The 24906-nt window shown below is 43.0% G+C and overlaps 1 protein-coding gene across 1 annotated transcript; it reads right to left on the bottom strand.

Moving 5' to 3' along the window:
* Positions 1 to 3246: 3246 nt before the first annotated feature.
* On the bottom strand, positions 3247 to 20644 carry LOC115656154 (kazal-type serine protease inhibitor domain-containing protein 1-like). The gene is made up of 4 exons (XM_030572492.1): positions 20185 to 20644; positions 11384 to 11544; positions 9328 to 9472; positions 3247 to 3377 (listed from the first exon to the last, which is right to left on the bottom strand). Exons 1-4 carry the CDS (start codon positions 20642 to 20644, stop codon positions 3247 to 3249), a joined length of 897 nt encoding a protein of 298 aa, XP_030428352.1.
* Positions 20645 to 24906: the final 4262 nt, after the last annotated feature.

The following is a 24906-nucleotide window of genomic DNA, read 5'->3' as shown; positions in this document are numbered from 1 at the left end:
TGTTGATATGTACTTTACCACAATTAAATGATTTGCTTTGGTAATCTCTTGTTTGTAGTAATGAACAAATAAACAAATAAAATCCCCTGGAACTCCATGTCTATGGATTGGGTATTTTCAATAAAAATAGATTTTACATTTTAGAAATTAATAAAATCTACTCACCAATTTTTTTTTAAAATAAACATTTAGCTAATATACAAAAATGTAAGTTGTTTGGCCTATCTGTAGAGAGATTGGTAATATCTTATAACACTAAGGCCACTGGTTAAACCCAAAGCCATCTTTTAAACCTAAGTCAAATGATCTGTCAATGACCTCATGGCATGAACTTCATTCCTAAATTATCATGCTAGGAAATCTACAAAAACAACAAAACCCAACAACCCCAAATATTTCTTTATTATCTGCATGAAGTTCATTAATACCTCATAGCAAACAGGGGCAGGGGTGCTGGAACAATTTTTATAGTGGGGTGCTGTCTATGAGCGGACTCACCCCTGCAGCACCTCCTCCTGGTGACTTCAGGGAATTAGCTCAGTCCCAGCCCAGAACGCCCTCTGCAGGCCAGTGATCCCCCTGTCCTCTGCTGGACCCCAGTACCCCTTTAACTGGGTCTTCCCCCTCCCAGGGGAGCCCCCACCCCACTTTCCCTCAGTATTGGCTACTGCCCAGTCATTGTCTAGCCCCCACATCCTGGGGCAGACTGCAGTTTCAGCCACTCATCATAGGCAAAGGGGTTTTGGACTGGTTGCCTTTACCCACCCTCCAGCTGCCTCTCTGCAAGCCCAGTACCTAGAGGCCTAGAACCAGGCCCTGCAGCCTGGGGCTTTCTAGGCTAGAGCTCCCCCACACCTCAGCCTGTCCTCAGCACTGCTCCCTTCAGGTACTTTGTCTCTAGGTCCCCTGAGTGAGTTCCCAAGCAGCCAGGCTGTCTCCCTCTCCAGTCAGAGAGAGACTGTTTACTTCTAGCTCCCCTGGCCTTCTTATGAGGACCTGTTGCTCAGTTTGGGGCATGGCCCCAGCTGCAGCCACTTCCCCAATCAGCCCAGCCTAAAGGCTGCCTTCTCCAGCCACAGCCTCTTCCCAGGGATGTTTTACCCCCTTCAGGGCAGGAGCAGGGGTCCACCATGCTACAGGTGCTCAGAGCCACTGAACCAAACTGTAAACCCAGTATAGAATGGAAACCACTTCAAGTCAGGGGGTGCTGCAGCACCCCTGCATCCTAGTTCCAGCACCTAAGAACAGGGTTCATATCCAGCCTGTGACTTTATTGCAAATCTAAGGAAAATTTAATTTTCCAATGGCATATGGCAGAAAAATCAACACCTTAAGAGTAAAGGAGATGTTCAAACTTCACTGTACATATATTCAGAACACCCACATTATATACGCAGTAAATGCAAAAAACTAAATTAATCTAAAGTCAATGCACGATTTTCAGTGGATGCACTTAAAACTTTCCTAACTTTAAGCTGGATAAATAGAGAATATTAGCACACTATTTTCAGCATTTATTATCCATCACTGTATTTAGTATAGGAAATATTGAAGGAAGATTGCAAGTACTGAGGCCAAGACTTTAAACACTGAGTGCCTAGAGTTTAAGTCTTAAGTCCATATTTGGGCACCTAAATAAATGGCTTGATTTGCAGAGTGCTCAACATATCTGAAACCCAGGACACTTATTTAGTGCCCAAAATTTGGCTTTAAGAGTTGATTTACAGGAACCAATTATTGAATATCTTAGCTTCGGGTATCTAAATCTTATTGGCAAGTTTTTAAAGGCTATCATTTTACATTCCAAATGTTAAAGTTTTAAATGTGTGGAGAAACATGAGTGAAGGCACCTAGAGTCACATTAGATTGACCATATGGAACATGGCCAATTATTTAGATTGCTTGGAAAATGTATGTGAATTTTCCCAGAATATTTTAAAAAAGTAATAATTTTGTGCTTTTAAAAATGCCTTTGGCATTTCCATAAATGCAATATCTTGAGGGATCAGAAGTGTGTGCAGCTAAAACACACTGCTAGTTGGAAGCATCCCAGAAAAGGTGAGTGTTGGAGGCCACAGAATTTTGTCCATGTGACCATAATACAGTTGGAATTCCATGTGTCTGAAGGGCATGGACAGAGACCATGCTACCCCTGCTGACTCCACATTAATTCGTAGAAATCCCCACCTTACACAATGCTGCTTAAAGCATAAGTGACGATCGAGGGAAAGAATAGGAGGTAAATAAATTATTCTGGGTGGAGCCATACAGTCAGGGGTAGCTCTAGGTATTTTGCCACCCCAAGCACTGCAGGCAGGCTGTCTTCAGCGGCTTGCCTGCGGGAGGTCCCGTGGATTCGGCGGCACGCCTGTGGGAGGTCTGCCGAAGCCGCGGGACCAGCAGACCCTCCGCAGGCATGCTACCGAAGGCAACCTGCCTGCCGCCCTCACGGCAACCGGCAGAGCGCCCCCCATGGCTTGCCGCCCCAGGCATGCGCTTGGCGTGCTGATGCCTGGAGCCGCCCCTGCATACACTATATCTGTCGGTTACACAGGCAGCCCTAGATTTCCCTCACTGCTCCTTGGGTCCCAGAGAGTAAATTTCTGCCCCTGACTAGAATGACGACTTAGGAAACCTACTGTTTTTATACAGTGGGAAAAGTGTAATTGTTTCATGCACTCAGCTAAAAAAAAAAAAATTAAAAAAAAAAAAGACAGACAATTCATTTTTGGCTGAGACTAACGCTGGAAGCTATCAAACCAGAAAAGGAAAGTCTTTCTGAAAGTGTAAAAGGAGTGTAATTTGAAACTATTTTGCAATTGTAACTACTTGTGTTTGTGACTGCTCTCTTGATAGCTACATGGCAATGCAGAAAGAAGATAATGGATGGGAGGTAAAGCGTTCCTTTAGTTTCAGAACTGATTTTGTTAATCCAGTCTTCTACACTGAAAAAAATTAAAACAGAGAAGATGATCTTTTCAGAATACTTAATAGCCAGGTCCATGTTTAAGAGTTGTGTTCAATCATCTGACAATATCAGCCAATGGTCTATCTGATTATTATTACCGGTATGTAGTACACTACTCTTTGGCCAAATGACTGAGCACATCCTGAAAATTCCAGAAGAGTGCAATATAAATTGTGGGAAGGAAGGGACTCTTCACAGAACAGATCACACTGGTAAATACAGCTGAAAGGGAAGGATATTGGACCCTTAATATATCTAGACTATCATAGGAACTTATTTCAATTTTCATCGTCCCCAGATTCATATTCTTCCTCCTCATCCTCTTCAGTATGATCATAATAGTCTCCATAATCTGTAATGTAGCTTGTGATTCTGCTGCCAGCAGAAATCTGAAATGTAGAGGATGAACCTGCACAGCAAGACATAAATTATCTCCACATTAAAAGGAACATACACAAAGCAAGAACTAAGAGGAAGATAAGCTCACTGTAGAATTCTAAAGTCATGTTACAAGTGCGTTAATGGGTTAGCAAGTTCTCTTTTGGAGAGAAAGGCAATATCTGATGGTTTGTTTCTGTATCATTGATGTCAATGGGAGCTTTACCATATTTATCTCTCTCTTCCACTCTCAGGTGTGCAAAATACATGTATTTTAACTGTGTTCCAAACACAAGTAAACCATGAATTGATCGTGCAAGTGCTCTGCACATGAAATTACCATTGTAGGGTCAAGCCCATTGTTTGGCAAAGAGAAGAGGCCCATATGAAGAGGGAAATATGAACGCTGTAGCTTGCTTCTGCCCATGCAATACAAACACAATTCTCTTTGGAGTCAAAAGGAGTTTAGCCTCCAGGACTGGACCCAATCAAAAAGAAATAGTAAAAGTTACATCATATGTTTCTCTAAGCACCCTTATTAAAAGCAATTCCAAATTCCTTCCTAATTTTTCAAAAAGTAAATGATTAAACAGAATTATTGAAGTTCTAAGAATTGCTCAGAGCCATGTGCAGCTATGGTTCTGGTATGGAACTCTACCTGTCATCAAAGGGGGGTTGTGTAAAAAGCGATGGCACAACTTTACAGCTGTGATCCACAGTGTCTTTCAGGTGGAAAAAGGTAAAAATTGTAGCAACCCCCCCATGATATTAACCAGTTTATCTATTTTTGTTTATTGCACTTCATACACATTTTTGACTAAAAATACCTAAGAGATAAGGGATAAGGATAGAATGACAGAACACAGTTTTCAAATGTGGATCTCTTAACAGGATATTCACATTTGGACACTCACCTTAGCACATACGGGCCAATCCCTGTGAGGTGAAGTTTGTGGGAACTAAGGGTGCTCAGCCCCTGACAGATCCACACAGTCTGATGGGCAATTGCCTGCTTTATGCACCTGAGCATCAGTTCAAGTGCCAGCACAGAGGATTTGCATTACCAGGTGAGGCAGATGCATTTGAAACCAGGACTCTAAATGTTGAAACCAAATGCTGAAAATTGTTCACCTCAAAAGTCAGCTGCAGCAGCACAGGAGGTGGCCAACAGAGCGGCTAACAGGGGAGTTTCAGTGGGAGTTTCCAGGGGGAGGTTACAGGGGAGACCAAGGCAGAGGAACCAGGAAGGCAGACTAGGGAAGAGGCAGGGGTCTGCCAGCAGCCCAACCCTTGTTGGTGGCCTGCGGTGCGGTGTGAGGCGTGGATTGCCAGGCACAGAGTTGGAGCGCTACGATGGAGGCGGAGGTAGCAGGTGCAGACACACTGAGGATGACCGGATGCGGTAGCTGCGGCATGTACATGGTCCTAGAGGGAGCACCTGAAAGGAGTTTCATCTGCATGAAGTGCCGCCTGATAGAGCTGCTGGAAGAAAAGATAAGAGGACTGGAGATGCAGGTGGATACTCTGGCTGAGTTTAGAAGGGGGTTTGAGCAGATGATGGAACACAGACATGATGAGGCACAGGGGACAAGCTCAGACGAGCGGATAGAAGCAGGACCAAAGGACTCTGAGGAGGGGCTGCTGGGTGAGGAAAGTGGACGGTGGAAGCATGTGACTAGGAGAACCAGGCAGAGGAAAAGACGGGCCAGCAATGGAGAAATAGAACTCAGGAACAGGTTTGCTGAGTTGGGAAATGAAGATGGAGCACAGCAGGCTGCTGAAGGACAAAGGGCGAGGAAGAAGAGGTGAGCAGCTAGTCCTGCAGAAGGAGGGGAGGAGTCAATGGAGGCGACACCAAGTATGAGCCCTAGGAGGACTGTAAGGGCGAATACAAATCGAAAGGAATTGCGACCACCTGCTGTGGGGGATAGACTGCAGAATCGCACTGTCGCCAGGAAAAGGCAAGTCTACGTGATTGGAGACTCTTTACTGAGAAGAGTAGATAGGCCTGTAACTAGACCTGATCGGGAGAACAGAAGGGTGTGCTGTCTGCCAGGGGCTAAGATACAGGATGTGGACCTGAGGCTGAATACGATCTTAGCGGGAGCGGGAAAGAATCCGTTGATTATCCTTCATGTGGGAACGAATGATACGGTTAGTTACTCGCTGGACTGTATCAAGGAGGACTATGCCAGACTGGGGAAGAGGCTCAAAGACATCGAGGCTCAGGTGTTCTTCAGTGGGATTCTGCCGATTCCTAGAGCGGGGCGACGAAGGAGTGACAAGATTATGGCGATCAACAGATGGCTTAGGGAGTGGTGTTATAAGGAGGGCTTTGGGATGTACGGTCACTGGGAAGCGTTTACGGATAGACGACTGTTCGCTCAGGATGGACTTCATCTAAGCAAGGAGGGAAATAGAATTCTAGGATGGAGGCTCGCCGACCTCATCAAGAGAGCTTTAAACTAGGAAGTTGGGGGAGATGGTTGGGAGATGTTCGGGAGATCTCCACGCCGGAATATAACCTGGAGAGGAAAGTAAACAAAGTGAGAGGGGATACCCTTGCGGACCCAAGATTTGATCCAAGGAGGAATAGTGGAGTAGAAACCAGAGTAACGGGTGATGCTGGTGGTAAAAGGTCTCTGCACGACGGGGGAAAGAATGTCACTGACGCCAAACGCCGAAAATTAAAAGGTCTGTACGCTAATGCGAGGAGGCTAGGTAACAAGATGGAGGAACTGGAGTTACTGGTGCAGGAAGTGAAACCGGATATTGTAGGGATAACTGAAACCTGGTGGAATAGTACTCATGACTGGAGCACGGTTATTGAAGGCTATGTGCTGTTTAGAAAAGACAGGAAGAAAGGCAAAGGTGGTGGAGTAGCCTTGTACATCAATGATGAAATTAACTGTAGCGAAATAAGAAGCGATGGAATGGATAAGACAGAGTCTGTCTGGGCAAAAATCACACTGAGTAAAAAAGCAACTAGAGCTTCCCCTGAGATAGTGCTTGGCGTGTGCTACAGACCGCCGGGATCTGATTGGGATATGGATAGAGACCTCTTTAATGTCTTTAATGAAGTAAACACAAAGGGGAAATGTGTGATTATGGGGGACTTCAACTTCCCAGATATAGACTGGAGGACGAGTACTTGCAAGAATAATAGGGGTCAGATTTTTCTGGATGTGATAGCGGATGGATTTCTTCATCAAGTAGTTGAAGTACCTACGAGAGGAGATGCCATTTTAGATTTGGTGTTGGTGAGCAGTGAGGACCTCGTAGAAGAAATGGTGGTAGGGGACAACCTTGGTTCGAGTGATCATGAGCTGATTCAGTTCAAACTAGATGGAAGGATAAACAAATGTAGATCTGGGATTAGGGTTTTTGACCTCTCGAGGGCTAATTTTAAAGAGTTAAGGAAATTAGTTAGGGAAGTGGATTGGACGGAGGAATTAGTGGATTTAAATGCGGAGGAGGCCTGGAATTACTTTAAGTCGCAGCTGCGGAGACTGTCGGAAGCCTGCATCCCAAGAAAGGGGAAAAAAAACATGGGCAGGAGTTGCAGGCCAAACTGGTGATCAAGCAACTCAGAGAGGGGATTAGACAAAAGCAGAAAGCTTACAGGGAGTGGAAGAAAGGCAGGATCAGTAAGGAAAGCTACCTTGGTGAGGTCAGAACATGTAGGGATAAAGTGAGGAAGGCTAAAAGCCGCATTGAACTGGACCTTGCAAAGGGAATCAAAACCAATAGTAAAAGGTTCTACAGCCATATAAATAAGAAGAAAACAAAGAAAGAAGAAGTGGGGCTGCTATACACTGAGGATGGAATGGAGGTTAAGGATAACCTAGGCATGGCCCAACATCTAAACAAGTACTTTGCTTCAGTTTTTAATAAGACTAGTGAGGAACCTTGCGATGATGGAGGGATGATAAACGGGAATGTGGATATGGAAGTGGATATTACCGCAACTGAGGTAGAGGCCGTACTTGAACAGCTCGATGGGACGAAGTCGGAGGGCCCGGACAATCTCCATCCGAGGATATTAAAGGAACTGGCGCGTGAAATTGCGAGCCCGTTAGCGAGAATTTTTAAGCAATCAATAAACTCGGGGGTTGTGCCGTATGACTGGAGGATTGCTAATGTAGTTCCTATTTTTAAGAAAGGGAATAAAAGTGATCCGGGTAATTATAGGCCTGTTAGCTTGACGTCTGTAGTATGCAAGGTCTTGGAAAAAATTTTAAGGGAGAAAGTAGTTAAGGACATAGAGGTCAATGGTAATTGGGACGAATTGCAACACGGATTTAGTAAAGGTAGATCGTGTCAAACCAATCTGATCTCCTTCTTTGAGAAGATGACGGATTACTTAGATAAAGGAAATGCGGTAGATATAATTTACCTAGATTTCAGTAAGGCGTTCGACACGGTTCCGCACGGGGAACTGTTAGTCAAATTGGAAAAGATGGGAATGAATATGAAAGTTGTAAGGTGGATAAGGAACTGGTTAAAGGGGAGACTCCAGAGGGTCGTACTGAAAGGTGAATTGTCAGGCTGGAAGGAGGTCACTAGTGGAGTCCCTCAAGGATCGGGTTTGGGACCGATCTTATTTAACCTTTTTATTACTGACCTTGGCACAAAGAGCGGGAATGTGCTAATAAAGTTTGCGGATGACACGAAGCTGGGGAGTATTGCTAACACGGAGAAGGACAGGGATACCATTCAGGAAGATCTGAACCACCTTGTAAACTGGAGTAAGAGTAATAGGATGAAATACAATAGTGAAAAGTGCAAGGTTATGCATTTAGGAATTAATAATAAGAATTTTGGATATACGTTGGGGGCGCATCAGTTGGAAGCGACGGAGGAGGAGAAGGACCTTGGGGTACTGGTTGATAGCAGGATGACTATGAGTCACCAATGTGATACGGCTGTTAAAAAAGGAAATGCGATTTTGGGATGCATCAGGCAGGGTATTTCCTGCAAGGATAAGGAGGTGTTAGTACCGTTATACAAGGTGTTGGTGAGACCCCATCTGGAATACTGTGTGCAGTTCTGGTGTCCCATGTTCAAGAAGGATGAATTCAAACTGGAACAGGTTCAGAGACGGGCTACAAGGATGATCCGAGGAATGGAAAAACTGCCTTATGAAAGGAGACTCAAAGAGCTTGGCTTGTTTAGCCTGGCCAAAAGAAGGCTGCGGGGGGATATGCTTGCTCTATATAAATATATCAGGGGGGTTAACGTTAGGGAGGGAGAGGAATTATTTAAGTTTAGTACTAATGTAGGCACGAGGACGAATGGGTATAAACTGGATATTAGGAAGTTTAGACTTGAAATTAGACGAAGGTTTCTAACCATTAGGGGAGTGAAGTTCTGGAACAGCCTTCCGAGGGAAGTAGTGGGGACAAAAGACTTTCCTGGCTTTAAGACAAAGCTTGATAAGTATATGGAGGGGACTTGTAGCCCGTCTCTGAACCTGTTCCAGTTTGAATTCATCCTTCTTGAACATGGGACATGATAGGATTGTTAATTTGGGCAATTGATCTTGGATTACCACCAGATAGGTCTGCTCAATGGTCTGCGGGGAGATGTTGGATGGAATGGGAACTGAGTTACTGCAGAGAATTCCTTCTTGGGTGCTGGCTGGTGACTCTTGCCCACATGCTCAGGATTTAGCTGATCGCCATATTTGGGGTCGGGAAGGAATTTTCCTCTGGGGCAGATTGGCAGGGGCCCTGGAGGTTTTTCGCCTTCCCCTGCAGCGTGGGGCATGGGTCGCTTGCTGGTGGTTTCTCTGCAGCTTGAGGTCTTCAAACCAATTTTGAGGATTTCAATAACTCGGTCCTGGGATAGGGGTTGTTATAAAATTGGATGGGTGGGGTTCTGTGGCCTGCCTTGTGCAGGAGGTCAGACTAGATGATCAGATTGGTCCCTTCTGACCTATGAGTCTATGAGTCTATGAGTCTAAAAGAAAAACACTTTACCATCAATGACTTTCAGTCTTGCAGATGCATATGCAATGCCATACTTGTTTTTTGTGTGGCAGATGTAGATGCCTTCGTCCGATTTCTTGATGCCTTGAATTTGAAGCCACCCTGTCACACCATATTTCTTAGGCCCACCTCTTGCCTGAGAGAAGGCAGATACACTGTCAAGAGTTAGCAGACACCAGAGAAGAGGATGCTTTTCATAAGGGTAATTACCTGGATTATGTTTGGGGCCAAACTCTGCTCTCCATTACTGTACATTGCCACTACCCCTTGCCTCCAAGCTTTATCTACTCCTGTGTGCCCCTCCCCTGTGCTGCCCTGGGCCCCCTCAACTCATGCTGCCCTTGCCCACTTCCCTAAACTTCTCCAACACTCAGCCCTGACCCTCTCCCTGCTCTGCATCCCCAGCCCCCCACCTGACTCCAATTCTGCTCCATAGGTCAGCTTCTCCATAGGCCTCCTGGGCCCTACCTCTCATCCTTATAAGTCTTTTGGGGGTGAGAGTACAGGTGGGTGGAAATGGTGGCTTTTAGATCTCTGTCCCTCTATTTTCTTCTCGTGTGACCAGCTGGCCCAGCCCCACCTTCATTCTCCAAGGGATATTACTCCCCTCTAATCATAGGTGGTGTATTGTCTTTAGGGGAGAAGACCCTGCCATTCCTGCTGGGCAGGACCAGCTGGCTCCTGCACTGATTTGGCTGAGTGCTAGGCTTCATGTTTTCCAGGCAGGGGACTATGGAAGCTCTGGCTCCAGAAGGGTGGTGAATCCCAAATATGGCCAGGAGTTCAAAGCAAACTTGTTTCACTTTGCCTACAGTGCCTAGGCCTGAACAGCATAAAAGGTGACAAAAGGCCTCTCAGCCCAGGTCCTGGCAGAGGTCTTCTCACCTCTGGTATCCAGGGCTACTCCTACAACCCAAACATTTCCTTTTAAAGGCTGTTGCCCCTACCGAGGCCTGCAGTCACTTCACCTTCCGGGCCAGGAAGCTCTTATTTTTCCTGCCATACAAGGAAGTGGAGGAACTTCTTCCTCAGCATGGGGTACACCACCCTTGCATACACTCTTGGATTAGATTTAATACACACTTTTATTCTTGACAGCAGCTACTTAACTGCCAATGATCAGAGAGCCAGATCCTCTTTGTCTTTATGCAGGCAAAAATCACAATGAAGTTAATGGGAGTTTTGCCTGGTAAAGACTTCTGGATCCTGATCAGATCCATTAGAGAGAGCCAAAACAGTGCGACATTCAGGGCTTACTTCTTCCTCTACATATGCTGTCCTCTCTCATCAAGTATTTCTGAAAGCAGAATTCTCTTAATTCCCCAGGCAGGATTATACCGTAGCATCCCCTGCTAGCAAGCTATTTATCATAACAACAGGCTTCGTAATAGTGTAATATCCTGTTACTGACGTTCATAGAATCATAAAAATGTGGAGCTGGAAGGGACTTTGAGAAGTCATTGAACCCATGCCCCTGCACTGAGGCAGGACCAAATAAACCTAGACGATCCCTGACAGGTGTTTATCCAACTTGTTCTTAACCTCCAGTGATGAGGATTCCACAACCTCCCATAGAAGCCTGTTCCAGGGCTTAACTATATTTGTAATAGAAAGTTTTCTCAACTATCTAACCTAAATCTCCCTTGCTGCAGATTAAGCCTATTACTTCTTGTTCTACCACCAGTGTATATGAAGAACAATTGATACCATCCTTTTAATAACAGCCCTTAATATATTTGAAGACTTATCAGGTTCTCACTCAGTTTTCTTTTCTCAAGACTCAACATGCCCAGTTTTTTTAATCTTTCCTCATAAGTCAGGTTTTCTAAACTTTTTATCATATGCAGATAAACTGGGCTATGTAGTGAAGCAACAGGACCCAGTCTCTCTCAGCAATAGAAGTTGGTCCAGTAAAAGATATTACCTCACCCAACTTGTCTCTGCAACAGGAGAAAGGCAGTAAAAATGAGATAGCCTCTTTAAACCTCCATCTCCTCCCCGCAACTCAATAGTAAAAAATATGATCCGTGGAATACGCATAATCTACCTGGATTGAGATGTGGGCATCATCTCCTGGCAGAAACATTTTATTCCCTTTTTTCTTCCACTCAAGGTGTGGCATAGGATAGGCGGACACCTCACAGCCAAAGATGATGTCGTTACCTGTGAAATTCTGAGCATCCTGAGGTGGCAAAGAAATAACAGGAGCTGCAAGGAACCAATATGAAAAGAGCCTGATAGATGGACATGGTAAAATGCAACTGCCTATACACAGCAAGAAAATGTCAAACAATATTGTCATGCAGTCTGGAGCAGCTCACAGTCTGTCCTGAGGCTGGCAAACACCCCAAACTGGTGGCATGTTCTATAATTATGTTTCACCCACCCAATAACAAGTGTGAACTCCAAATGCATTAGAATACTCTTACCATGGAGGCACAGACAGTCCCCTTGGGCATTCCGGTCTATCCTGCCACCCAGGCATCACAGATGGTCACTTACACCAAATATCCCAACAATATTCAGGTTCCTTCCAGTCACTTACTCAGAACGCAACCTGAAGATGCTGCCTATAGCAAATCCCATAATAAACTAACTACAAGTTTAATAAATAAGAAAAGAAAAAAAAGGGAGTTATGAGGTTAAAGTAGGTAACATACATAAACAAATGAGTATCAGTCTTGAATTTCAAAAGATAATAGAAATTGCTGTCATAAGCTGACTTTATATGTTCTTTGGGGCTAACCCAGCCAAAACAGCTGGAAGGCTTTTGCTTAGTGATTCTTGCCCCTTTAGAGTCCAAGCAGCAAAAAGAACCAAGTTTCTCCTTGTCAGAGATTTTTATCCCCAGACTCCAAACTGATAGAACAAGTGTCAGTGCTTGACTCCTCTTTGTGCCAGTGGGAAGGTAATCAAAGTCTTTTTCCTTCTGAGATATCACAACGGCTCATTTGCTTCCAAAGGCCCCGTTGTCCACAAGACGGGCACTTTACACTAATTAATGCTTCTTTCCTGTTTGGTGAGTTACACAGTTACAGAAGTTTACAATGCAAACACGCAATATAACCGTATACCAGGCTACAGAGGTTATAAATGAGATCAATACATGCAGAATGAAGAATTGCAAGGTTGAGTGGAGCAATTCTTAAAATACCTGGGCTTAAGCCTTTTCTATCTTGCCTAATTTGATCACAGCTTAATGTAACTTATGTTTAAAAATTGTTAATATTTTTGAGCACATATCAGTGCTGTGTTTTGAAAAAGCAAAGAATGCATTTTTGTATGTTACATAAAGGTAATAAAATGCCAATACAGTCTTATGAACGACCAGTTATCTGAACCATTTTACCCAATAAAAAGTAAGCAGCTATAGTTCAAAGTTACCTTAATTTATTCACTAGCTTTTCACGTTTGGCTGTAAGAAGAAAAGGTTTACATTAACCACAAGAGGGAGCCCATCCAGTGCTTTGAACACAAGAAAATAAACAAAGTATAAGGGTCAGGCTGAATGTACATGAATGCATCTACTGAATGTACATATGCAGCATGTGCTATGCATGTATCAAACGTACTATATGATTTGTTACATCAACAATCAGAGAAAAAAACAACATGATCATTGTTATAGCCTAGTTTTTGGCACTGTATTTGCATTTTCCCCCAAGTATGTTTGTCCACAACTAACACATGTTTTTCAGTTGAACATATGTTTCCTATCTTTTCTTAAAGTTGTCTGTATTTTCTGGGACACTAGGTGCAGTTTGGGTTTAATTGTTGTGTTTTTGTCCTGAGTCCCAGGTGCTTGGAGATGGGAGCGTTGGTAAATAAATACATTTTTGCCTGTAATATTTGAGTCTCTGCAGAATGAATGTTTCAGCAGCTGAAATTGTCACAGCAATGCTCCAGATTTCTAAACAACAGTTTCAATACATGAAATCATATATAATTGAGCTAGTTAGGTGCTGACAACATCAAATACAGACCAGATCAAATTATACATTGCAGAGAAAATATGCAGGAAATTTATCTCATTTGCTGTTTATGTATTGATCATTAAACAATCCTGGTTTTCATCTAAACTCAGATTTTCAAAACTGACTACAGTATTTGAACAACTAATTCATATGAGCTTTAATAAGAATTAGGCATTCAAACCCTTTAGGGCTGAGATTTTCAGAGTTGCCTAATGTACTCAGAATTCATAAGGATACATTGAATAGTTGGAATGAGAAATTTTCATGTTTGCTTAACTTTCCTCCTGGTAGTTCAATTGACTTTAATGGGACTCCACATGGGAGTACAGGTAAGCCTAGGAAGCCAAAAGGTTTACCTTGACTTGTCACTAGTCATTATGTAGAATAGTTATTTCTGCTCACAGATTGGATGAGAAACTTTTTAAACAGGTAAATCTTACTTCTGGATACCTGTTCTCAGATGCTGATCCAAGTATTCATCTGAAGAACTCAATTTTTCCAGATATTCCTGTGAACACAACCCTGCCTGTGTGGCTGCCTTTGGCAGCTTGCCTGCGGGAGGTCCCCGGTCCTGTGGATTCGGCAGCACGCCTGTGGGAGGTCTGCCAAAGCTGTGGGACCAGCGGACCCTCCGCAGGCATGCCGCTGAAGGCAGCCTGCCTGCCGCCCTCGTGGCAACCGGCAGAGTGCCCCCTGTGGCTTGCCGCCTGAGGCACGTGCTTGGCATGCTGGTGCCTGGAGTTGCCCCTGCAAACAGGACTCAGTGCTGCAAGGTATTGAACACTCTAGCCCCCATCTACCACTTAAACATAGATTTAACTGTAAGCACGTGAGCAATCTGATTGACTGATGTGAAGCATGTGCTTAAGAATGTTGCTGGATTGGGGCCAGAACACTCAGCACTGTGCAAGCTCACACACCCGTAGCAAACAGAAAGGTATATGGACTTGATCAAACCAAGCAGGTCTTTGTAAGTTGAGTGAATATTCACAAATTATTTGCAGTATTTAACAATTCCAATCAAAAGTGAGGTGCTAACAGATTAAAAATAACCCAGAATGATTTAAGAATCTGGTTTTACAAAACATCTTGCTGCCTGTTGCAGGGGCAAAGTGAACTCAAGTAATCCAGCACTTTAAGAAGAATATATATTGAAGGCCAGATTTTTAAAAGTTCCCCTTGCATGTGTTTCTGATCTTGCATCGGGGCAGCTGAGAGCGGGTTCGGGCCCTAGTGAAAAAAAAATTTTGGGGGCTCCAAGCAAGGGCAAACCGGCTAAACAGGGCCGACGAAGCCGGAGAAGCCAGGTCCCGGGCCCCCTTCCGGACTGCCAGGCCCTGGTAATTTGTACTGGCTTCCCTCCCCTCTCATTATCCCTATCTTGCATACCTCCAGCTCTGGCCTTGCATGTGTGTCTGTGTTCACATAACTGTGCCTTTACCCTTAATATACATACCTTACTCTAGAATTTCCTGAGGGGAGTATCTCACATGCAGTGTATCTGTTCCACTTCATTCTAGGTTGGCACAGTCTTTATGACTGAAATCCAGCCTCCCCTTCCACCAACAGCGTAAGGCCTGAAACATCCCAGTTGTGCTTCTGTAGGGGAGTCAATGAGGACAAGTTTTGAAGAGGCAACAGAGATAGGGAGGTTGGGATTTGCAACCCCTTCCATGTCACAGAGTGGCATTCTGTGGGAGAAAGGGTGGGGAGTTCTTGAACAGGCTGGGGGAACGGCCACAGTGGGTATATCTATCATGCACTATAAACCCGAGTTCAGACAGAAATTTGAGCCCAAGCCCCTCTTCCAGCCAAACAGAAATCAGTTTGATTGGGGCCTGGAGCCCCTCTGGACTCAGACCCCCGGACTCTGCTAGTGGTGCTGAGTAACAACTGGAGTCCCATTGAGACTCAGGACCAAGCCCTGTCATTCTGGAGTGTGGAATCAGCTCAAGCCACAGACCCAGGTCAGAAGGTCTGCACAGTGCAGTTTGGATACATCAGCATGCCTGTGAGACCTGAGCCCAGCAATTTTTACAATGCAATTTGGATGCTCAAGCACGGACCTGTATACCCACAGACCTGGGTATACAATGCAGTATAGACACACCCAATGAGTCTACCAAAGTGGATAAATCCACTTGCTTCAAACCATATTTGGATTAGAGTAGTAGCCAAAGACTAGTGACCAGGGCTCTCAGTCTGGGTTGCAAGGGAGTATGTTCCCCCTCAAATCCCCACATAGTTCACCTCAGAAAGCCTATTTACTTGTAGAATTATTTCACGAGAAGAGGACACAGTTACCCTTCAGCAAAGGTAAATGCTTATGACAGGACAGGAAGATCATTTAACACAATCAGAGAAGAAACAGCAAAGCTCCCAGACTTCTGGCTTTGAAGCATTATCTACCAAACAACATTTTCCCCCAGCTGCTTCCCTTATAACCTCTCTCCTGAGCACCTGTGCGAAGGGGTGGGGAAGATAAGCTATAGACGACCCCAAATTTTCCATGGACCAGATAATGGACTTGCACTCTGAGATAGCAGTATGGTCCAGGATTTACAACAGTGACTAATGATTTGAGGTGCCTCCATTTGTGGGTGCTCAACATGAGATGCTTTAAGGGGGCCTGATTTAGAGGGAGAGCGAGTATTCAAAATCACTAGTTGCTTTTGAAAATATTGGCCATGAATTTTACCCTATTATGTATTTGTCACATCGCTGCTGCCACAGATGTGAGAAAAATAGCCATTAGCCCCAAAACGATTGAAAAAGGTGCAGAAATTATTTTCTAAGTGATATTGTATTTTTTTCAATCCAACATCAAACTAAAGAATGTTGATTTGGTAACAACAAAATGGTATATTTCTCCAACTATATGATATTTATGTTTACTGTTATTTGTCTGATTTGTAACACAATGCACACAAAGTGGTAAGCTATTCCTTTGCTCCTTCAGTATAACATTTCCATTAAAATAATCTGGTATTTTGTGCTGCTGACTGTAAAGAGAAATGCTCTGGGGTGGGTCTATTGCTTTGTGAAATCAACAACAGCAAAGGTTTGAAAGAGGATGGATTAAGTGTGGAGAATCTGCATGTCATCAATATAGTTAATCTTTGTAAGCCATTACAGTATTTGTAAGCTAGAAATTGATCAAACCAACCTTCTGGGGAAGGAAAAAGGGCCTTTTTTCATGTGTGACTTTGACTTTGTGTGGTTTTGTGGCAGACAGAAGATAAAAGTCGGCTCTTGTGATGAAAGGAGTTTATTCTTATTTATTTATTCATCAGTTGCTGTATACAATTAATCTATTCGGCATCCCCAGGACAGGAGATGCTTTGAAGGAAAAGTATGAAAACAATGTACATTGAGATTAATGATGTATATATTTACAGAATGCTACCAAAAGATACAGATCAGTGCCCAGCATCTGTTTCTCATTTAAAGGACAACCAGCAGAATGCCTAGGAACAGATAAATTTCCAATCTCAGGGCCTAGACTTTCTATTGCCTTACACCTTTTGGAGTTACTTGTAGCTGTGTGAAAGTGGTATAAAGCACTGCCACAACATAATGGTGGCCTTTTACACACACTTTGCAGCACTGTAAACAAGCTCACAAGGCACAGAGCAATGATGAATAGCACATTCAATGTACTATCCTCATCTAGATCTAGATCTAGGCATTTGTGCTAGTGACATAAGATTTAAAATATCTTTTAACCTTTTACTTTTTTCTGCCACTTTAGAGCTAAAATGCCTTTTTTACCCTTTGGAATTTGGCTTTTAAGCAAATATTCCTCTTTGAAATCCTATCTATTCTTTCACGTGTTGGAAGACAATTCAAAGAGCTTTGCATGACAGCTTGGCAGCCTCTGGTAACTTCTTAAAGTTTTCCCCGAAGATCACATATAGTTTTATTGCCGTAAAGTAAAACATGCTGAAGTTCTTATAAAGTCCCATCATCCTGTCCATTGCACGGTGCACAAGTATAAAATAAGGTGTATATTCTGCGCCTGCTGCTATATCAATACTGTGAATTTCATCCTTAGATTGCAAAGTGCTTTACAAAAGTGAGCAAGAACTATTATGCCCATTTTACACTTGGAGAAACTGAGGCACACAGAGGCTAAATAACTTATCCAAGGCCAGCCAGATAGACAGAGGCAGAATCAGTATTAGAATCATAGGGTTAGAAAGGACAGCAAGGGTCATGTAGTCTAACTCCCAGGATTCAGGAGTTACTGATTTACACAGTTACAAAGTGGATCAGAATCAGAGCTTGAGCTGCCTACCACCTGCAAGAGCACTTGTAAATATACTGGAGTGCTGATATGCTGCCTTTGTTCACATCAGTGTGTAGGCAGCAGAAAATGGGATTGCTAAGGAACAGAAGGTGTGGCCAGAGGAGGACACACTGCATGCTCCCCACTCCAATGTTTGACTGGTAAATTGTAAGGAGAATATAAACTAAAGCCACCCAGGTTCTCTTTAAAATGACTAGTTCTATGTATGCAATACCATGTGCAGAGGAACATTAGGAGAGTCAGTATCAACCTTTCCCCATGGAGCTCTGGCATTCCAGGTAGGGTGACTAGATAGCAACTGTGCAAAATTGAGATAAGGGTCGGGGGTAATAGGTGCTTATATAAGACAAAGCCCTAAATATCGGGACTGTCCATATAAAATTGGGACATCTGGTCACCCTAATGCCACGAGAGGAGAATGAACAGATGGGCTAGAACAGCAGTGCTACCCAACAAGGACTCTGGTAGGGTTGGAGAGGACAAGGTAAGATGGAGACAGGGGGAGCGACTTTATCTTGCATCCTCTAGTTGGTTGCTTTTCCTGAAACAATTCTTCCATTCCAGCATGAATGTAAGTTCATGTAGCTGGAGTCCCTGTAGCTGGATTCCCTACTGCCAGCATGTAGGATCCTCATGACAAAGTCTGAAGTGGGTACTGGGCTGGCAGACAACGACCCCCACTCTGTTGGGGAACTGGAACTGCCTGGCACTGAGATGGCTGGAGGGAGGGTGGGAGCAGGACAATCAATGTATGTGCACATTCTGAGCTCCTTGGCCAGCCACACTCCTGTGGAGCCAAGGCCACAAATTAAAGATGCTTGGCAAACCCCCTACAGGAGCGGGGGATTGCTGCATTCCCTCCCCTGACAATGAACCTCCACCCTCATGCAACTGGCCCTCTGGGTCCAGGGAGCAAATATATGTGGACCAGAGTGTCACAAAACCCACCATTTATATCACTTCTGAATTTGGCCCAGAGTTGTCTGTTCACAGCCAAGAATAGGAAGAACCCAGCGGGAATACGACATGGCCCTTGAGTACTATAGGCTGTTGTGCCAAATGCTGTACCAGTAACCAACGTATAAGCTATCATGTCTATCACCTCTGAATCTGGCCCCGCAAGAAGTTATCTGTTGAACAGTTTGGTATTCTCTTGTTTCAAGCACATTTTTTCGGTGCAACTTTAGTCTTCTGCAATATCCTCTCTGTTCCAAGGGGCAGTGGGGCTGTAACATTTGGAGAATTTTCTTTGGCATGTCTGCTGATGTGCAAACCTGACGATCCTGTACATTTGGTTGTGCTTGCACTCAGCACTTACTATTCCAGCTTAGTGAAACAAGCAAACAATTTAAATAAACTTGCAGGAGAGAAAGTCATGGAGAGACAAGAAGCTTAAAATTCTCTGCAGAGAAATGAGGCTATTTCCAAGCAACATTTTGTACTATATAAAACAATTGATAGGAGATGATGCATCATTACATTTTTAAACAGGAATATTCATATGCATGTGTACAGATTTGTGTGAGAACTCTACATATAATCTCACATAAGCTGCAAACATATATACACTTCGAGATTTTGTATAGAAAGTCCCTCTATGTGTGAATTCTGAGTCCTTATTTGTGTCTAGCTATGTGTAATTTGGACCTCTCTCCATATTGTGTATTAGGTCACTCAGAAATCTGCTACGTGAGATGGTGATACTAATTCCTGAAGGATGAATCACATTAAAATCAGACTGTAAAAACAGCCAGTGTTCAAGTAACTACCCTAGTCACTTCATTCTCTCTCCCACCACCCTGCCATGTAGTGTAGCTGCATTTGAATGCTTGTTTCTTACCTAGGCAAATAAAATATAGCCAAAGGTGTATTTAATTTAAAGCCTCAACAAACAAAAATGAGGTTCATAATTTTATCTAATCAACATGAATGCAAATGGCTTTAGGGAAATTATGTATGGATTTGTAATCATCAGTGGATGTTTAGATCTTTTAATAATCATTGTTACATTATTTTTAACTCTTTCTACCAAGAATGGAACTTTATTTAAGTGATTTCCAAACCCTATTATATTCTATTTCATTCCGGTTCCATCACCTTTTTAACTAAGACCTGCCTTGCTACCCGCCTCTGCAATATCAGTTCAGGCATTAAATAATAATAATTCTAAAGATTTTTTATCTCTGTGGTTGACCCTCACCACATTTCACTTTCTGTTCAGCTATTCTGAACATCTTTCACTTATTAGTGACTTTGTGATATTAATTCCCTTATGGTCATATATAACTTTACATATAACTTGTGTAATATACAAGTTCACATTCCACATATTCGGAGGACGATGTGATATAAAATCCACTATGGTAATATACAAGCTTACAACATGCAAGATTAAACACCAGCTGATGAACTACTTGTTTAAATCTCAAAGAAGTAGTACAGTAATTACAATGACGCTGAAGCATTATTTTGCTGTAAGTGGGCTGAAACAGTAAAAGATATTTCTAGAAATTAACATCTGCTTTAGAGAACAGTCTCCTTGGTACACATGTCTATATATGTTACCTGATTCACATGGTCCTTTGTGCTTCATGTTGATATTTCTTCTCTTCTCAGAGTAAGCCTCTTTGAATTGGCAGATGTTCGCATAGGTCTTGCCTTCGGGTCCACAAACACTTTCCTGGGATTTACAGACACATTGTGGTTCAGGGATTTCCCCAAACTTGGTTTCGTCGGCATCCAGCCTGCACTCCAAGTTCTCCCCACACTGCCCGTAGAAATGATTGACCTTATCCAAGTCACAGATCTGCCCTTCCACGTTCCCACATTCAGGACAGCAGCCACACTGATCTAATACAGTCCCAGCTGGACAGTGTGTAGGCTTGGAGCAAAGTTCTAAATTGCATTTTCCACAGCTATCTCCTTCCCTTAACAATCTCAACCAACTCCTGTAGTACAAGGTGGGGAAACTTTGAGAAACTTGTACCAGGGCTACCAACACTACTGTAACTTCTAGAATCTTCATCTTGAGAATGTAATGAAATGCAAAGGTCTTTGGAGTAAAACCAAGGAGGGGGGAACCCCCCACAGCAAGAGTGAGTGAGCTAGAAAAAACATCACACTCCTTTTATGTTTTTGGAATATAAATGTACTGTGGAGGATTTAAAGAGAAATTAGCATCAGGTTCCTGATCTGGAACTAATAAATAAAAATGCATACAAACCTAGAAGCTTTTCTCTAATGTAGTTTGGAAAGCAAGTCTTGCATACATATGAAACACACTTCCCTTCTGATAGCCAAGTTGAAGATTTGTGAAATGCTGTTTGCTCAGGGTCTCCTTGAGCCAAATTTGCAGAGTTGTTCTATTGAAAAACATTATATTGTAGCCACTGTAGGAAGAGGTACAGAATGAACTGATGAAAGAGCAGAGAAGTACATGCTTTTTTCTATTTCCCTCTTTTTTCTCACTCCCTTAATAGTGTTAGTCACAAAGAACTAAACATGGATGGAAATCAATGCCCAAAACAGCAGGGAACTTACTCTAGAGCTGAGCCAGAGACAGGGCATTTGGATCAAGATTTAGGTCCAAATATCTCCCTAGTCTCTGTGTGTTTGGATTAATAATTCCATTATGGATCCTTATAGAGATGGCCCCAAGCCATCACACTTGGACCCAGATCTGAACTTCAAACATGGAGGTGGGTCTCTGGATTCATTGTTCTGGCTCTGTCCTCCTGCCTTTGTGAAAATAGTAGTAACAGGGGTGACACACTGCTGGGAGCTGGCAAGTCAGACAGCACTCTGATCACTGTAGCACTAATTAGGTTCCCCCAGAGTGGTCTGATTTGTCATTGGAATGTAATTATCTAATCAGGCTGGCAGGTTGGGTGGTGCTCCAGGATTAATTAGTTCATAAACAGAGGACAGATAAAAAGACACAGGAAGAAAGTGACAGGGGAGAGGAGCTGGGCTAGCTGAGCCCAGATTCAGAGCTCCCAAGGAAGAAAGACCTCATCTTCTCTCAGGTCCTGGGAAGAGGGCTGATGATACTAGGAACACTGTAAATTGTACTTCTGTGTGGAAATTGGAAGGTGGTGGAGGGAATTTAAATAAACTGCACAACATGGTTACCTAACCAGTAGAGTCTAAGCTGTTTTTTGCGGTGCAAGTGGACAGGAATGGAGCATGCCCCACTAAGGGAAGGATTTCAGCTCCCCAGACATCTTTTGGAAAAGTAACATAGCAAAAAGCAAAATTTCCAATAAATACTTGAAATATATTGGAGACAGCTTTGTATTCCAGAAGTAACCAGAGGACAGCCAGTTTAGCGTGCTGATGCTGTCCAACAGGGAGGAATTGGCAGCAAATCTGAAAGTGGAAGGCAAATTGGGTGACGGTGACAATGAAGCAATAGATTCATGATTCTAAGGAGAGGAGGGAGTAAAAATAGCAGAATAAGGTCAGTGGACTTAAAAAAAAAAGCAGAGTTAACAAACTGAGAGAACTGGTAGATAAGGTCCCGTGAGATAAAAATCTAAGGGATATAGACATTTAGGAGAGCTGGCAGTTTCCCAAGGAGACAATATTTAAGGCACAATTGCAAACCTTCCCAGTGCAAAGGCAAGGCAGGAAGAGGCCAACATGGCTCCATCAGGAGCTCTTTAATGGCCTTAAAAGCAAAAACCAGAAACACAGACAAATTATGAAGGAGGACTACAAAAGAATAATACAAATATATAGAGAGAAAATCAGAAGGGCTAAGGCACAAAATGAGTTCTACCTAGCCAGGAACATAAAAGGCAACAAGAAGGGGTTCTTTAACTATATTCATAGCGAGAGACAGATGAAGGAAAGTGTAGGTCCTCTGCTTAGAGGGGAAGGAGAGCTAATAACTGATGACATCAAGAAGGCTGAGGTGTTTAATGCCTATTTTGCTTTAGTCTTCATTAGAAAGGCTCATGGTGACCAGATACTCAACACAAGTAATATCAACAGCAAGGGGGAAGGAACACAAACCAAAATAGGGAAAGAAAACATTAAAGAATATTTAGATAAGTTAGATGTAATCAAACTGGCCTGACGAAATCCACCCTGGGTTACTTAAGGAACTGGCTGACACAGTCTTGGAACAGTTAGCAATTATCTTTGAGAACTCATGGTGGACTGGTGAGATCCTGGAAGATCGGAGAAGGGCAACAGAGTACCTTTAAGAGCGGGAACAAAGAGGACCTTGGGAATTATAGAGTGATCAGCCGAACTTTGATACCTGGAAGAAAATATACTGGAACAATTTATTAAACAATCAATTTGTAAGCAACTTGTAGATAATAGGTATAAGAAATAGCCAGCATGGATTTGTCAAGAACAAATCATGCCAAACCAACTCAAGTTCCTTCTTCGACAGGGTTACTGGCCTATTGGATCGGGGCAGCGGGAGCAGTAGACATGATGTAGCTGGATTTTAGTAAAGTTTTTGGCACAGTCCCACATGACGTTCTCATAAGCAAACTAGGGAAATCTGGGCTAGATAACATTATTATAAGGTGGGTGCATAAGTAGTTGAAAGACTATACTCAGAGTCATTATCAATGATTCATTGTTAAACTGGGAGTGTATCTAGTGCAGTCCTGCAGGGTTCTGTCCTGCATTGATACTGTTCAATATTTTACTTAATGACTTGGACAATGGAGTGGTGAGTATGCTCACAAAATTTGCAGATGGCAACAAACTGGGTAGTGTTGCAAGCATGTTGGAGGACAGGATTAGAATTCAAAAATATAATGCTTTAGTAATTTAGCAATGAATTTTGCATCTTTTGACCTTCTGCTAATGCTCTTTCTGGCATTCAACATAGTGATCAGGATAAGTTCAAGAACACTGGGGACCTCCCTGTTGGACCTACTTGCTAGGGCCTCTCATGTAACAGAAAAGCCCAACACTAAGGCCATTCACTCACCACAGGGAAGCCTATTGGAAGGCCTTCAAGCTAAAACACCATTGTCAGTGGGTTAGAAGCTGGAGAAAATTTACCCTTGGAGCTCCCTCCTTCCCCCACCCCTGCACTGGGACACATCACCCACCTCAGAATATCTTGCCCTTCATGTCTTACCAGAGCATGTTTGAGGTGGAGCTCTCAGAATGAGGCCCAGTGCTTCACTGCTGTGTGAAGAGCTGACTCTGTGTGTGCTTAAAAAATACATTTCTAACCCTGTGGGGACCACTCAAGCTCAGGGCCTCGTGCAGGTGCAGGAGCTTCCGCCTTCCAGCACCAGCCCCGAAAGTGATGTTCCCACCTCAGTCTCCCACAGACTGTTGCCTTCAGTGAAATGCAAATGCATGACTGATAAATAATGGAGCTGTACTCTTGATCTTGTGATTTTTTTTTGTTATTAGATTATTTATTTTCTGTAATTGATGTACTATAAAAGTGTTGCCTGTTATTAAGGTTCCCTGACCCGTTCCCTTTTAAAACCATGTTCTCAGTTCCTTATAATTTTGCCAAACTTTAACCATTTGGGGTCAAATTTTCTATGTTGGATGCTTGCCTCAGACTGAATTTTTTGTGGAATGTCAGCTAAAATGGTTCATTTGTTTCCTAACTTCTGAAGGCCCACATTTAAAGCCTGCTTGGAAGAGACCTGTGATACACTTCATATTGTCTACATCATGACCGGGCTAATTCATATTCTGTACTGTGCACTGCCTCTGACTGTAGGGTCACACTATAAAATAGTAAAATAAGTAGGTAAATGATGTTCTGAATTTTAAGAATCAGCAAATATGTGACTAATGAATTAATGGAAACAGATTCTTATCCCACCTTCTTGATCCATTTAATATATTTTAGAATTTGATGTAGAAGTGTGAAATATAATTGTACATATTGTTTCGCATTACAGATTCTAAATGCTAATGTCATCTTCATTACTTGGAAATGCACTGGATGAAAATCTACAGTAAAGCACAGAAGTTTTCAGAGGTTTGTATGCAGTGAAAAATGAATGGACCTTGTTGTAGGGATCCATGTTTGCAGAGAGAAGTTAGACTGGGGAAGATCCCGGTTCAGACATTCAGGATGTTAATAAGTAGGAAAGAACTTTGCCCTTCTCTTTCTATAGGTAACACATGAGTTCAAAGCTATAAAAAACTGTGAAACAAAAATATGCTAGGAAGGACTCCTTAATATAGCCAGGCAGTTGCCTGAGGTTTTCACCAATAGCCAATGTTAAACACAATGTCACTTTAACTCAGATATTTCTTGAAGATTTAAGACTGTAAATAAGGTAA

The sequence above is a fragment of the Gopherus evgoodei genome, chromosome 8 (genome assembly GCF_007399415.2).
Source record: "Gopherus evgoodei ecotype Sinaloan lineage chromosome 8, rGopEvg1_v1.p, whole genome shotgun sequence".
Taxonomy (NCBI): domain Eukaryota; kingdom Metazoa; phylum Chordata; order Testudines; family Testudinidae; genus Gopherus; species Gopherus evgoodei.
This window is presented reverse-complemented; position numbering and strand designations above follow the sequence as displayed.